This window comes from Nelusetta ayraudi, unplaced genomic scaffold (assembly GCF_046127955.1).
Source record: "Nelusetta ayraudi isolate G7.1 ecotype Tasmania unplaced genomic scaffold, CSIRO-AGI_Nayr_v1 ptg000070l, whole genome shotgun sequence".
Lineage (NCBI taxonomy): Eukaryota > Metazoa > Chordata > Actinopteri > Tetraodontiformes > Monacanthidae > Nelusetta > Nelusetta ayraudi.
The window spans coordinates 7,932,830-7,947,379 of NW_027466120.1; the positions used below are offsets into that span (position 1 = coordinate 7,932,830).

General features: G+C 42.7%; 2 protein-coding genes across 5 annotated transcripts; both read left to right on the forward strand.

The window, feature by feature from the left end:
• Positions 1–48: 48 nt before the first annotated feature.
• apex2 (APEX nuclease (apurinic/apyrimidinic endonuclease) 2) lies at positions 49–3,135 on the forward strand. Its single transcript, XM_076042468.1, has 6 exons — positions 49–244; positions 353–436; positions 552–732; positions 926–1,069; positions 1,367–1,436; positions 1,890–3,135. The coding sequence occupies exons 1-6, from the start codon at positions 130–132 to the stop codon at positions 3,003–3,005; spliced, it is 1,710 nt and encodes a 569-aa protein (XP_075898583.1). The 5' UTR covers positions 49–129; the 3' UTR covers positions 3,006–3,135.
• Positions 3,136–3,818: 683 nt separating this feature from the next.
• Positions 3,819–14,441, forward strand: LOC142899053 (sodium-coupled neutral amino acid transporter 3-like). 4 transcript variants are annotated; one of them, XM_076042480.1, is made up of 16 exons: positions 3,819–3,971; positions 7,607–7,718; positions 7,842–7,926; positions 8,025–8,140; positions 9,967–10,040; positions 10,143–10,235; positions 10,357–10,438; positions 10,563–10,645; positions 10,830–10,888; positions 10,987–11,115; positions 11,310–11,389; positions 11,485–11,585; positions 11,735–11,859; positions 12,708–12,852; positions 12,949–13,052; positions 13,145–14,441. In XM_076042480.1, exons 2-16 carry the CDS (start codon positions 7,678–7,680, stop codon positions 13,247–13,249), a joined length of 1,422 nt encoding a protein of 473 aa, XP_075898595.1. In that variant the 5' UTR covers positions 3,819–3,971; positions 7,607–7,677; the 3' UTR covers positions 13,250–14,441. The 4 variants fall into 4 exon arrangements, with proteins under 4 accessions (XP_075898595.1, XP_075898596.1, XP_075898594.1 ...); XM_076042481.1 differs by having other exon boundaries at positions 3,840–3,971; positions 7,611–7,718; XM_076042479.1 differs by lacking the exon at positions 3,819–3,971 and adding an exon at positions 4,966–5,362 and having other exon boundaries at positions 7,611–7,718.
• Positions 14,442–14,550: the final 109 nt, after the last annotated feature.

A 14,550-nucleotide genomic window follows, 5' to 3' on the forward strand; every position in this document is an offset into this window, starting at 1 on the left:
AAAAAAAAAAAAAAAAAAAAAAAGCGACCTACCCACTTCCGCTCATGCCCTTTATGACTTCCTGTTTATTTCCGGGCTGCACTTCGTGACTTATTCCCATTAGTGCAGCATCAGTTCATTTTAAACATAATGCGTATCGTTACGTGGAATATAAATGGCATAAGAACCTTTAAGGGTCGCATTAAAAACGCTCTGGATTCACTAGATGCGGATATTATCTGCATACAGGAGACGAAAGTGACAAGTAAGTACAAGCGAGCGTTGCCTGGGCTCGGGCGGTGCTGTCACACAACATTGATATTAGTCTGTTGTTACTGAACTCCAACTTTTGTTGTTTCCCCCCTCCGAACAGGAGACCTGCTTGAGGCAGGAACTGCCATTGTTGACGGCTACAACTCCTATTTCAGCTTCAGTCGAGGACGTAGCGGATATTCAGGTTTGATAGAGTCTGGGCGCGAAAAAACAAGCTAGACTTGGCACCTCAGACGTTGCACCTTGTACCTCTTTCTGATCATATAATATATTTACTGCTTTCCCTGTGTCCTCTGCAGGAGTTGCTACTTATTGCAAGGACTCTGCCACACCGTTCGCTGCTGAGGAGGGTCTCTCAGGTGTGCTGACCAGCCATGAGGGTGCTGCTGCATGCTATGGAGACCAGTCTGACTTCTGCAGAGATGAGCTGCAGCTTTTGGACAACGAGGGACGAGCCATTATTACACAGCATAAAATCATGTACGAGAAAAGCACATATTTGCCATGCCACAGTAAACTGTAGCTGTTCTTCCATCTCTATTTACATTTGGCTTACACGTGTTGCTTGTACCGCAACATTTCATCCACAGCTCACATCTAACTGGGTGGAGTTATAAGTCATGCATTCAATTTCCTCTTTTTTTTTTATTTTTATTACTGTGTGCATCCACAGGTGCGGGACCAAGGAGGAAACACTCACTGTGATCAATGTGTATTGTCCACGCGCCGACCCTGAGAAACCAGAGCGGAAGCAGTTCAAGTTGCAGTTTTACAAATTGCTTCAATGTCGGGCTGAAGCTCTGCTGAAAGACGGGGGGTAAATAATTTTTGCTCTCTCTTCAACCACCCGAAACCAAGATCACGGTTAAAACAGGTGTTTTCCGCTCTTTACCACAAACCTTCATATGAAACCCTTCAAGATTCTAATGACGCTGGCCTACAAGATCAAAGAGTGGTATAATGTTTTATGTGTATAATGTGCGTGTACTTTCAGTATTGATAGTGTTACATACATGCACCTCAAAGGAAACTATTTTCTGCTGAATGTTTGCCACATTCACCATTATTATTATTTTTTAAGATTTCAATACTATTTTGCTGTCATGTTTTCCAGCCATGTGATTGTTTTAGGAGATGTAAATACATCTCACCGGACCATCGACCACTGTGACCCTACTGATATTGTAAGTAGAACATTGTAATAATGTTCTCCTTTACTCCCTTTATTTATTTATTTTCTTTTCTTTGTATATATTTCTGAACGTTAGATCAGATGTTTGACATGATTTCTTTATTAGCATACTAGTGGATCTGCTTAATGAGCTGCTTGATCGCTAAGCTTAGCTTGTTATAGTTAGTTTTTTTTTTTTCTTTAATTCTTAGTGGATTCTTATTTGGAATTATTTTTAATACTTCTGCTACGGTACACAGAGAGCCAACATTCTTGGAGGAAATATTCCTTCTTTGCAAACCTGAAGACGCAGTCATATTTTCTTTACACCGATACATTATAAACAGCTCCGTCCTGACAATCTCATATGCAGACCGACTCAAAGCCAAAAATTCAAACTAATATAACTAGTAAATGCAGCCTGTACCCATTTTACTGAGTAAAATGATTTGTTCTCTGTCTTTAGGAGGATTTTGATAAAAATCCTGGAAGAAAGTGGCTGAATGGTTTTTTGGAAGGTGCTGGCAGTGGTGAAGAGCCGGATGAAGAACAAACCCAGGCAGCTTTAGCTCATCACGGCCGCGGTGGGAGATTTGTGGATACCTTTCGCTATTTCCACCCAACCCGCGCCAATGCCTTCACATGCTGGTCCACACTCACAGGAGCACGGCACACCAACTACGGCACACGGATAGACTATATATTTGCTGACTGCCAGCTGGCGAACGAGCACTTTGTGGCAGCAGATATCATGCCAGAGGTGGAGGGGTCAGACCACTGCCCTGTGTGGGGGCAGTTGAGCTGCTCGTGGCTTCCGTCCTCCAAACCTCCTCCTCTTTGCACGTGCTACCTGCCAGAGTTTGTAGGCAAGCAGCAGAAACTCTCCCGCTTCCTTGTTAAAGTGGAACACAAGCCGGCTCGGCCCGAGCAGGGAGACGTGTTGCCTGGATCTCAAGAAGAAGAGGAGAAGAGGGAGAATTTAAAGCCTGTAGTTGACCCGAGCGTCTCTGTGAACAAAAGACCTTCAACGTCTGTCTCTTTAGCTCCTAAAGGGAAGAAAGCTAAGGTTGCAAAGGTGTCTCCAAACTCAAATGGCAGCCTCCTTTCCTTTTTCAAACCAAAACTCACAAATGTCATTCCCTCCGCTGACACACCTGGACAGACACTCAAAATGGATGAAGCAAAAACATCTGAAAACTGCCCCAAAAAAGCAGCTACAACTACAGAAGACGAGTTCTCCATGGCATCATGCGCAGGTGACGATGCGGGGAAAGTTGGCAATGGTTCACCGCAGCTCACAACTGACACCAGCGTAGAGACAAAAAACGTAAACCCCAAGCCTACTGCGGGAACCGCTGCTGCTAAAAAAGGAGCATCGTCTGTGTTTTGGAAATCGGTGCTTCGTGGACCCCCCCCACCTCCAAGCTGTAAGGCCCACGGGGAGCCCTGTGTGCTTCGGACTGTGAAAAAGGAGGGGCCAAACATGGGCAAACAGTTCTTTGTATGTTGTCGTCCTCAGGGACACGCCTCCAATCCTGAAGCTCGTTGCAATTTCTTTGCATGGGTTGAGAAGGGGAAGTGATATTTACTCCTCAGAGGAGCACCAAATGACCTTTGCAGCAGATGTGTTTATCCTGACACATTTATTTTTTTTAATGGTAAGGATGTTTTTGTTTGTAAAATAAATATTAAAGATTGTAGTTTAGTAATAAATTGTCTTTTGTTTATTACTATTGTTGCAATTGACACGGCAACCATAAATGGTTGAATAGAAGTTTCATTTACTACTCATTTCTTAAGTATACAGTAAAAAAAACAAAAACAAGCTCATAGTTTAAATGTCGAGCTAAACATTTTTGAGCTCTTGGGAAAAAAATGGTTGAAAGATGTCGACCCAATTATTTCACATTTCTTCTTTCAGTTCATCCTTTCAATGGCTGCCACATTGAAGTATTCACTTAAATCTACCCTGTCCTCTGCATCCTCCTCTCGCACTTCCACTAACTCCATGCAAAAAGCGGAACAGCTTGGTTTCATCAGCCTGCCCTGCATTGGTCATCTACGTCAACGGCCTTCACATTTTTCACCACCAGGAGGCATCAGTAAATCAACTGAAACCCTGACCAACTGCCACAAGGCCACAGCGCAACTCTTACAGAGTAGTGCGAATTTGGAGCCTAAACAAACTTTGTTGTTTGTTCAACATGAGAGAGTTCATACAATTACAATGACAAGTATACCTTAGCATTAAAAAAAACAATAGAAATGCGAATGCTGCAAGCAGTGGTCCACTGAATTTCTCACAGTAGCAAAACGCCAGCGTGTGTCTGCAAGGAACAGGGGGAGTGGCTTAAAGTTAGTGACATGGCAGGATGTTGAAGAGCGCGCGCAACTTGGACCTCCTTCCACACTACTTCTTCCTCCCTCTGCAGCTGAACAGAACTTGACGTTGGAAAGTGGGTCTCTTAACAGAACCAGTAGGGACTTTTTCCACTCCCACCCTTTTGTTCCTGTCTGGACTGACTGCATACACAAGTCATTCGGAGTGGTGAGTACTGCATCAGGGCGTCCTGCTTTACAATGTACATGCAGTCAGTGACCAGGATGCATTGCTCGTTCAAAGTGGCTTTCAACTAAAATCGCAATTTTTTTCTGTCAACGTTATTTTTGAAAGACGAACTTCGGTCACATGCGTGTATAAAAATAGAGTTATGCTCTCATTTACAGTCTGCCTGCTTTGTTACATATTGGCAGTAAATGCAGCAGAGAAGTAGCAGTTAGATGGCTCACTGAAATTGGAGATCACTTTGGCCAATGCCCAAATAACAGCACAAAAATAACATTAAATGTTGATTACACAGTTTTATTTAGACACGTGTCCTATTAGGTTCATCACGTTTGCAGCTCTGCCATTTGCTGTTGACAGTCTTAATGTTGGAAGCCTTTTTTTTTTCAGGTATGGTTTCAAAATGAAGTTGAAATGAATGTTCTGCAAACAAAGTGAGGAAGATACTGAAAGACAAAAACATGTCAATATTTCCTATCCAGATAAGCATCTTTCTGCAGTACTTGAGGCTGTGTGAAACGAATCGGCCTTCTTTGCCTGTTACTGTTGAACTACAACAGAATTTGTGTCCCGCTGAGATAAAGAAGGCGGGTGTGTCTTGGGTGTGCAGGCAGGGCTCCTATCTAAAGTGGAACTTTATCAGCCACACCTCTTTAAACCAGTAATCCTACACTACTTGTTAATTTCTAGTTCTGCTACTGCGTGTGTCGGGTCGGGTCAGGTCAGGTCTGCGCGGTGGGCTTATGCACATGATAACTTTTAAGCATGCACACTGTTTCCACTCTTAAGTACTATCACATGTGGGTAATCTTAAAAAAAAAAAAAAAAAAAAAGTCCTAAGCTAATTAGCATCACAGTGGCTTCCAACAGGATGCAGATTGTAAGTATCGGCATGGCCTGACGCCACATTGTGACAAAATCCCCTTGACTCCCTTTTTTTTTTAAATGTTTAAATTCTGTAAAGGAGCAAATAAGAATCAGTGTCAACAGCTGCCCGCCTCTCTGTCTCTTGCGCTACCTACCTGTACCTGTAGGCCACAATCTTGGCAGCCTGTTTGTTTCTACGTCAGTGTTGACACTCTGCCCAGGTTGGACACCTGTAGAGCGCTCAACACTCCCCCTGCAGCCACAGCAATACCTGCACTGGCTCAACAAAGGGTTAAATATGGGTGTTCCCACTTCCCGCTCACTCCCTCCCTAAGCTAATCTTCTTCACTCTCTCTCTTCCTTTACTCACTCACACTATCAAGGAGCTTTGGAAAAGACTCCTTAGGACAAAGCCATATATACACATAGGGTTAAAAAAAAACTTGCACAAGGATTTATTCAACACATTGGCAACGAGAAAGTCTGTTTTGGTGTCTATTACTGAGGTAAGATGTCTGAATGTGTGTGTGTCCTTGTGCTGTAGATGTGTTGGGGAAAAGAAGGGAAGGGCTAACTGTCAATAGCGCGCTGCTCTTGCATCAGACAAAACCATGTGGTACTCTAGGCGGTAGTACGGCTCATGTTGGAACATCTCATCTGTTAAACGTTTGTCATATCCTACTACTTTAATAAATTGTTGAAGGCTGAATTTTGTTACGTGTCCAATCAAAAAAAGCAAAATGAAAAAATCACAAGGCGAGCAAGTGAGGTGGTTTGGAAAGAATTTGGGTAATAACTATTCAAACCTACAACTACATATTTTTTGGAATGTTGCAGTTTCACTGTTATAGAGCAGCTTTTATTTAGAATTTTCCCAAAAACCAAAAACAGACGCTTTTCTTGTTCACCAGGTTCTTCAAGTTTTTTTAAGGGGGCTCTTCGCGTGAAATGCAAACATTGACTATTTGTCTCTGTTACAAGGAGCCTTAAACTAGCAAAACATAATATTAATAATAATGATGATATATTCTCTATCTGTCATTTCATCTCTGCTTTGTTGGCGGGGTGTGTTGGCCAAGAGCAATGGAAAAGTTCTAGGGTACATGGCCAAAGAAATGGGAGGTGGAATAAAAGGGCTGTCCTGTATTTAGACTCCATATCACCATTTACACTGGAACCCTCTGTTGATTGACATTTCTGTCCCCTGCTGACAAGCACCAGTGTGTATCGGATTATTGTCCATCAGCCCCAATCAGCGGGGAGCGTAGGGATCACACAATATTCCGGTCTTGTGTGAAACTCGGGAGGAATGGCACGTCGCAGTGCGACTGTGTCCTCGGGATTCACATGTGAAAAGCCAGGGGCAGCTGGAGCCGCGGGGAAGGGAAGTCTCCCATGACCTCGTGGCAGAGTGCAGACCTACGCTCATTCCCAGAGTCAGTCTGCACTGCAGCAGCTTTGTGTTGACCTCACAAGAGTGCACTGACATATGTCCTCTGGAACAGTTCTTTAAGAAAAAAAAGACCTTTCACACACTCTTTAAATAGATTTCCACCCGCAAGCAAAGGTGTCCATTATACAGGAATTCAACCTAGTGAGCCACCACACTGATCTGTTACCACAGATTGTGTTCCTTTTTTTATACAAAAACAAAACAAAAGACATATCATCTTTGAAGGGAGAGCACCAGTGCTGCTGCTGCAGCGGCCAGGAAAGAAAGTGGAATATAAAAAGCAACGTGGTTGTTGTCCTTGGCTCGTGGGAACCCTGAAGGTCTCAAGACTCCCTAAGTATGGCTCCGCTTCAGAAGTTGCATTTCATTAGTTGTACAGTAACAGCGAACCCCGAATTAGAACGTCCACTGCAAGTAATTCATCTGCATTGTTTTAGCTGTGACATTCCCAGTGTCAGCGTCAGCCACCGCTTAAATACACTGCAAGAGCCAGAACCACAAATGTGACAACCTGACAGGGTTGTATCTTCACCATTTCACCCTGGTCGGTAATGGTAGGCCGCAAACCTCCAGGACAACACTTTCTTCTACCTAAAAAAAAAAAAAAAAAAGCAACAGAGAACAGCAACAAACCATTGCAGCCCTTTGATCACTGGGCAGCAGGAAGTGTGTCTCCATTTATGGAGGAGAGGCTGGTTAATGATCCAGGCATACTAATGTTACAGTTCAGCTGATGGCAACACGAGTGACATTTTCTTGTTGCTCTGCTCTGTTTGTCAGCAGCGCTGGCTGTTCCTTTATTCCTCCTCTCTTATGATTGAGGAACAGTTTAATATGATAAGACTGGAAAGCATTGGAAAACAGTTTTTTCTTTGAAACATATTTCCAAGTGTGAAAATGCATTCAAAGTGTGACCGTCACAAGACAAAAGCCACCTAGTGTTACCACACTAGAAGAAGTGGATACAATTAAAACATGAGGAACTCACCACAGTAATGCAGATGGCTCATAGTTATTAATGGTACGTTGGAAAAAAAAATGCTCCTCTCCAGATAATTTTAGTTTCTTCGCCCTCAGATGTAAAAAAAAAAAAAAAAAAAAAGTCCTATGTATTGTTGGCTAAAGCTGGACTGAGCTGAGCCTCTTTGTAGTTTACTTCTCTAGTGTAAACATAAGAAGATCACAGTGTGAGCAGGGGTGGAATGTTATGTATGGGACATAAAATACAATGTTTGCAGTGAAGTCAGAAGAAACAATAGATGCATTTTGTCGATTGATGTTCCACATTCATCCCCAGCCAGATATAAGTTGAAGCGGGGTCTCTTCAGACCAGCAGCAGTCCAGCAAGACACAACCTCAGCAGCCAGAATGGAGCTTCAGAAGATGAACGGACACAGCAAGGACGATGGGTACGGTGAAGGAAATCCAAAATAAACTTGAAGGAATGGCAATCAGGCCAGAGACTCCTCTTTTTTTCTTCTTTTTTTCCTCGTTTTTCTTTCACAAATATTCCTATTTATTCCCTCTTGTAGCTTTGATGCGGTGGATAACATGGCCGAAAACGAGGAGTTCCTGCCGCATAAAAGTGGCGTCAAGAAAGAAAGCCGCTTCACTGACGTGAGTGCTCACACCCAGTGGGGACTTTTGGGGTTTGCAGTGTGAAGCAATAATGTCAAATCTTAATATGAAACCTTCTTTGTCGCACTCTTTTTCAGTTTGAAGGAAAGACCTCATTCGGCATGTCCGTTTTTAACCTCAGTAATGCTATCATGGGCAGCGGGATTCTAGGATTGGCCTTTGCAATGTCCAATACCGGAATTGTTCTCTTTATGTGAGTAGGCAAACACTGCACAGCCACATTTATTAATTTTTTTTAGGGCTTTGGCTTTTTAAAACTTTAATATTTTTCAGCTTTTCTGAATGACGCGTTTTGTGAATGCTTAAATAATTAGGTCCATGTGGGTTCCAGATGCTATTTGCTAACTGAAGTCACTTGCTGTTGCTCACGTGCTCAATTAGCCAGTGCTGAAGATGTCGACACACTAAGATGTCTGACTTTTGAATCTTTCTTTTTAAAATGAGTATCAGCATTTAACTTCCTCTAAGTATTTCTTTCTAATCTTTATTCTCTCATAGAACAACAGACAGTAATATTGGAGGTTGAGTGGATTATGTCAGTGGAGTGGATATGTATCGGTTGCAGTCATAGCCGGGCCCTTATAAGGTCAGAAGACTGCCCACAGGAGCTTGTGTGTGAGTCACTGTGTAATGTGTTTGGACAGGTATTTGTGGTCGTGGTGGGGGAGGGGCTTTGTGCACGGGTTTCTGCCTGTGTACCTGTCTGATTATAGGTGTAGCACCCCGCACAGCACTGTGTGCGTGAGCGAGGAGAATCCGATCTTTCAGAATGTACAGCAGTCCCCACACACACACACGCAGCTTGCCTAAATCAGATTTGAGGAGTTAAAAATAGCCCGTAGTGATCAGATCCCAGACACGCCTGCCTGGATCAGACTCACGCTGTGTGGCTGGGGGAGGGGATTGGAAGGTGGCTGCAGAGCTGAGCTCAAAGTCAATGTTACGAGTGCGTGAAGAGGTTCCAACAATACTGAAATCTTCTTATTCATTTGTTCAGTGTCCAGACCAAAGAATTGTGTTGGCCTTATTTTCTTGTTTCGAGAATGAGAGCATGATTGTTGTTTTGAAACACAAGTTACACATATTATTATTATTATTATTATTATTATTATTATTATTATTATTATTATTATTATTATTATTATAATTATTATTATTATTATTTCCTAGTGGAATAAAATGAAACCATACAGAGGGCCAGTGAGAGTACAGGGAATCTGTTTACATGCACACTCTAATCCGAGAACAGATTTATTGAGATGACTGCAGTAACCACATTTACATGCACTTTTTAATTGTAACTATCAGAAAAAAATAACCCTTGTTCACATGTTTTGGTGTGTATCGGATCTCTTTCTGAAGACGTGCAGTGACGTAAAAACTAAAGTTTATTAGACCTGCAGACAGATTTCATTTAGCTCAAAATGAGTCTCTTTGTTACAATGGTGGTTCTAAGTGAGTTTATTGAAGAAGACAGAAGTCTTCTTCTTCTTCTTCTCCCTGACTTGAACCAACGCGGAAGTGAAAAGAAAAATCAGACTTCTGGATTTACATGCACAAAGATATCAGACGTCTGGGGAATGTTTATTTTCTGCACAGTGTGTAATGACATCAAAAACTCCAGATCTTCATAAAACAGGATATTCAGCCTCCAGCAAAAAAGGCTTGTGTTTAGCAGCTTAACAGGTTTTTACAGAAACTTGCGAGGTGTTTTTAATGATTAAAAAGATATTATGAACTAACTAACTGGTGCACCTTTTGATGCCAATTCTCAGAACTACATGTTTTTGCACACAAATTGTGATGTGCTCCTTGACAGGCCAGAAAACACATCATTGGTAAACACACAACTGTGAGAGCCCTCAAATCAACGAGTGCTCTAAGTAGAAATCAGCCGCTTAGTAGAAATTAGTGTTGGTATTAGTGTTAGTAGTAATGTTAGCAATCTAAACCGCTAGTGATTTCAACTGGAGTGGAATGGCAGACCTCACATGATGTCTGTTCGTCTGTGTGTCTCAGAATCCTGTTGATATCCATCGCCATACTGTCTGCATACTCCATCCACCTGCTGCTGAAATGTGCTGGAGTCGTCGGTGAGTTGGCCCAGCGTGCTCCTCGCCGCAGGTTAAGCTCCGCGCGCTTAACTCAACACGCTCGCTCGCATGTTTACAATGAGTTTGTGGCTTTTCCCTCAGGCATCCGCGCCTACGAGCAGCTCGGGAACCGGGCTTTTGGTCCCCCGGGAAAAGTGTTGGCCGCCTGCATCATCACAGTTCACAACATCGGAGGTAAGTCACACCCTTTTTTCCATCTTTTGCTTTTTTCTAATATCCGATGATGTGAAATAATGTGTATAATATTGGTAACGGCTAATTCCTTCATATAATGTCTGTTGTTTAACGGCTCCAGCCATGTCCAGCTACCTCTTCATCGTCAAGTCTGAACTGCCTCTGGTTATTCAGGCTTTCCTCAGCAAACACGAGAACACCGGGTGAGTGTCCGAGTCGCGCTCCCTCCAAGTCTCACGTCCAGTTACAGCACTGAGTTCTCAAGCAAGGGTTTGTTGTCTGATCATTTTTCCCCCCCATCTGTGTGTCTGACTGTCTGTCTCTCAGAGAGTGGTTTCTGAATGGAAACTACTTGATCATCATTGTTAGCGTTTGCATCATCCTACCTCTAGCTCTCATGAGACAACTTGGTATGTTTTCCCTCATTCTGTTGTCACACTTTTGTTCAGTTTTCCTGACATTTTTCACAACACGACACAACTGTAGCGCCACCACACCTATCTTTTGCTGTTCTCCTGTCTTTCAAGTTGTTGCAGTGTTGTTAGCCATTGGGAAAACTCTCTGATCCTCTTGCTATCATTCCCTGCCTTGCAGGCTACCTGGGCTACACCAGCGGTTTCTCCCTCACCTGCATGGTGTTCTTCCTCATCTCGGTGAGCCTCCAAAGTCGTGACAGAAAACACAAAAACAATGCACAGCGCGTCTCGGGCTGTGCAAACATTGACAAGCCGCTTTGACTTCGTGTCGTCAGGTAATCTACAAGAAGTTTAACATCCCTTGTCCCCTGGACTACGAGCACGACAACATGACGTTTGTCGACGACGTCCACAACGGCACGGACGACTTCTGCGAGGCTAAACTCTTCACCGTCAACTCTCAGGTAGAGGTCTCGTTGGAGCTGCCGAGCCGTGTGTTTATTTCCTGGTCTGCTGCCACGCGTTCTGTTCAACACCGAGTTGTGTCAACAGCTTCAGGGTGTGTAACATCAACAGTGGTGTTGGCGTATGAAACAGGCTCTTAATTGTGTCCCCTCCACTGGGTTTCCTGCTGACCTTTGGTGTGTTTGGCCTTTAGACAGCCTACACCATCCCAATTCTGGCCTTTGCCTTTGTCTGCCATCCAGAGGTGCTGCCCATCTACACCGAGCTGAAAGAGTACGTCTCAACTGCAACTCAAGTTTCTTTACATAAGGATTCTTGATCATTCTTGACATTATTTTGCTTCTCCAAATTGATTTTTTCTACACCAGTGCTACCAAGAAGCGCATGCAGACCGTCGCCAACATCTCCGTCCTGGCCATGTTTGTCATGTACCTGCTCACTGCTCTCTTCGGCTACCTCACGTTTTATGGTAAAAAAAACAAGAAGAACTCCCCCTGAGATTTCAAGGTTACCTTGTCCTGCCTGACATTATGAATGACCCACTTGTCCAGAGCTCACGTACATTTATTTGCCAGCTTTGTGGATGAAATGCGTCATACGTTACATTCTGGGTTTCAGGCGGCGTGGAGTCGGAGCTGCTGCACACCTATAGCCGAGTGGACGCCCTGGATGTCCTGGTGCTCCTCGTCAGGCTGGCTGTGCTGGTGGCCGTTACTCTCACCGTTCCTGTCGTTCTTTTCCCTGTACGTAAGAATAGGTTGTTACAGCTTAGTTAAACTACAGTTTAGTTAAACTATTTATCACCAGAGCTCCATTTAAAACAAAAAGTTTCTCAGTGTTTTGTCCTTGTATTTTAACATACAATATTGAACATATAATACATATGTGATAGATAGGTTGACGAATAAGTTCCATCATTCTTAGGCTTATTTATTTCCACAGCTTTGTTCTTTCCTTCTCTAAGCATATGGCTACATAACTGGTTCAAGGTGATTTGATCAGTTCCCACTTACTTTTTCTATTCTGGCTTACTGAGTTTGTAAATAAATTTCTTTAAAGGAAAATATCCAAATAATATCAATTTAAGTCTCAGATAAAATGGAATTAGTATACAAGACATCCAGAACAAACGTCTGATTGGGGGTTACTTTCACAAATGAAATAACACTACCTATGAGAGCCTCTAGTGGTAGGGAGCTGTATAGACTGAAAGGAGACTGGAGTTCAACTGTGAGAGACTTGACACGTTGCAGTAGATTCATGTGTTGACATTAAATTGAAAAGCTCTCAGAGAAAACAGTTGGTTCAACTAAAATACGTCCACCTCAATAAGCATTACTGTATATTATTTAGTTTCTGATTCAGAGTTGTAGTTTGCATCTTGTACGTCTTCAAGGTTCATTCCCAGTAAACCAGACACCTTCCCCTGCGGTATTGTGGTGTCTACACAATTTTGCAGAACTTTGTTAGTGATGAACTTGAGTTCGTGACAGTTAATTTTTTCTTTACTTGAAGCGACTTGATTAAATAAACACATTTATTTGAGCAGCTCCACCAGTAAAGGTCTCCCTCTCTGTCCTCTTCTCTGCAGATCCGCAGGGCTTTGCTTCAGATCCTTTTCCCTGACAAGCCGTTCCGTTGGGTTGTTCACATCGGCATTGCGTTTTGTCTCATATTCCTGGTTAATCTGCTCGTTATCTTTGTGCCGTCCATCCGCGACATCTTTGGCCTCATAGGTAAGACCCTCACGGTTGTAACTGCAAGGTTTCTTATCTGTCAACCGTCACTTCCTCTGTAACCGTCTACTTTGTTCTCCTCCGCCGCCCTTTCAGGAGCCACATCTGCCCCCAGCCTCATCTTCATTCTTCCTGGAATCTTCTACGTGCGAATTGTTCCTACGGAGCAGGAGCCTCTTCTGTCCAGACCCAAGATTCAGGTTCAGTCTCAGTTCTTTCCACTTACATGAACGTAATGAAATTATTTTGGTACATGTAATCGATGTGATCGTTACTCTTTTCATTTCCACAGGCTGCGTGCTTTGCTGGCCTGGGCTTTATCTTCATGGTCATGAGTTTGTCATTCATCATCATTGACTGGGTGACCGGCGAGTCCAGAAGTGGGGGTGGACATTAGTTGCCGCGACTGACCAAAAAGAGCAACAACAGAATGCCAACTAAAGTGTTCCCTGTCATTAAACTACCCCAGATCTGATCCATATGCTGCCAAAACCAAAAAGGAAAGTTTGACTGAATGAAGGCGAAGGAAATGTGAGGAGCCTTCAGCTGTAACAAAAAACGAGGCATTCTGAAACGTGACGGGTCACAACAGGCCTGCAATCGTGGAGAGAACACGGGAGAAGTGCAGTGTGTCCTGAAGTGATAGCCAACGTCGAGCCTCGGCGAGGTCGTTCAGAAGCATGTGTAGAAATGTGAAAAAAAAACGTCCAAAAGATGAATGGGAACAGCTTGACCATCAAACGGAAATCCCATTCTAGAGTATGGATCTATCTTTACCTCTGTGGAATATCTCAGTCACCACCAAAGTCCTCCCTGTCTACTTCCATCCTGTCATGTCAAGTTTTTAAATGCAGAAATCTTGTAGTGTCATATGCAAAAATCCCTTCAGTTTCCTCTGGGTTCTGCTGGGTTTTTTCTCTTCTACGATAGAATTCAAGACAGATTCTATATTTTAGCGTCACTCATTAATTGTTCACTATTAACATTTTGGAGGTTGGTGTTGCTCAGATCTACCTCAGGCTCAGACATTTTAAATGTAATCAGCCTGGGTACATTTGCAAACCAAACACTAACCATTCCAAACTAATAACTATTGACTTTGCAATGGAGATTAATGTTGGCCAGGTATGATTATTGTTAGAGTATGTGATGAGCTTATTTCATACAAAAGTAGAAGAGAGAAAGTTCAGTGCAATTTGTGGTGCTGCTATCCATCAGTTACTGACAATCAAATGTGAGTCAACAGGCGCACAGGCTGTTGTGAACTTTAAAAAGAAGTCGTCTAGTTGAAAACCAAAGAAATTAACTGTTGTCCAATTAATATAGGGTGAAACTCTTTTAAATATATATTTTTAGCAAAAGCCTGTTGAAAATTGTATATATGAAAATTCAGTATGAAAAATGTTTTTGGCTTTTGCAGTTCTAGAAACTGTTCAGAATGGAATGGTGAACCCGTGTTTTGTTTTGTTTTTTAAGTTAAAATGAACTTTTCATGGAAAATATATTTTGACTTTGTTATTCATCCTGTATATTTTTAAATTAACTTGATGGTTGTCAATAAAAATGTGTCTCTTGTTTGTAGAAAGGCCTTTGCAGTTTCCTCTATTTATTTAAAGACAAGTGGAGTGATCTCACTGCAGGATGTGAATACACTGTGACTGCTCAGAAATGGAAGTAGCAACTTTATGTGTGTCGCAT

Bases quoted from the DNA above. Each gene is read 5' to 3' on its own strand.
- apex2 (XM_076042468.1), top strand. From the start codon at position 130: ATGCGTATCGTTACGTGGAATATAAATGGCATAAGAACCTTTAAGGGT. The intron at 1,070-1,366 runs GTAAATAATTTT...CATGTTTTCCAG, and splicing joins GCTCTGCTGAAAGACGGGGG to CCATGTGATTGTTTTAGGAG. The intron at 1,437-1,889 runs GTAAGTAGAACA...CTCTGTCTTTAG, and splicing joins ACTGTGACCCTACTGATATT to GAGGATTTTGATAAAAATCC.
- LOC142899053 (XM_076042480.1), top strand. From the start codon at position 7,678: ATGGAGCTTCAGAAGATGAACGGACACAGCAAGGACGATGG. The intron at 10,646-10,829 runs GTATGTTTTCCC...CCTGCCTTGCAG, and splicing joins AGCTCTCATGAGACAACTTG to GCTACCTGGGCTACACCAGC. The intron at 11,116-11,309 runs GTAGAGGTCTCG...TTTGGCCTTTAG, and splicing joins TCTTCACCGTCAACTCTCAG to ACAGCCTACACCATCCCAAT.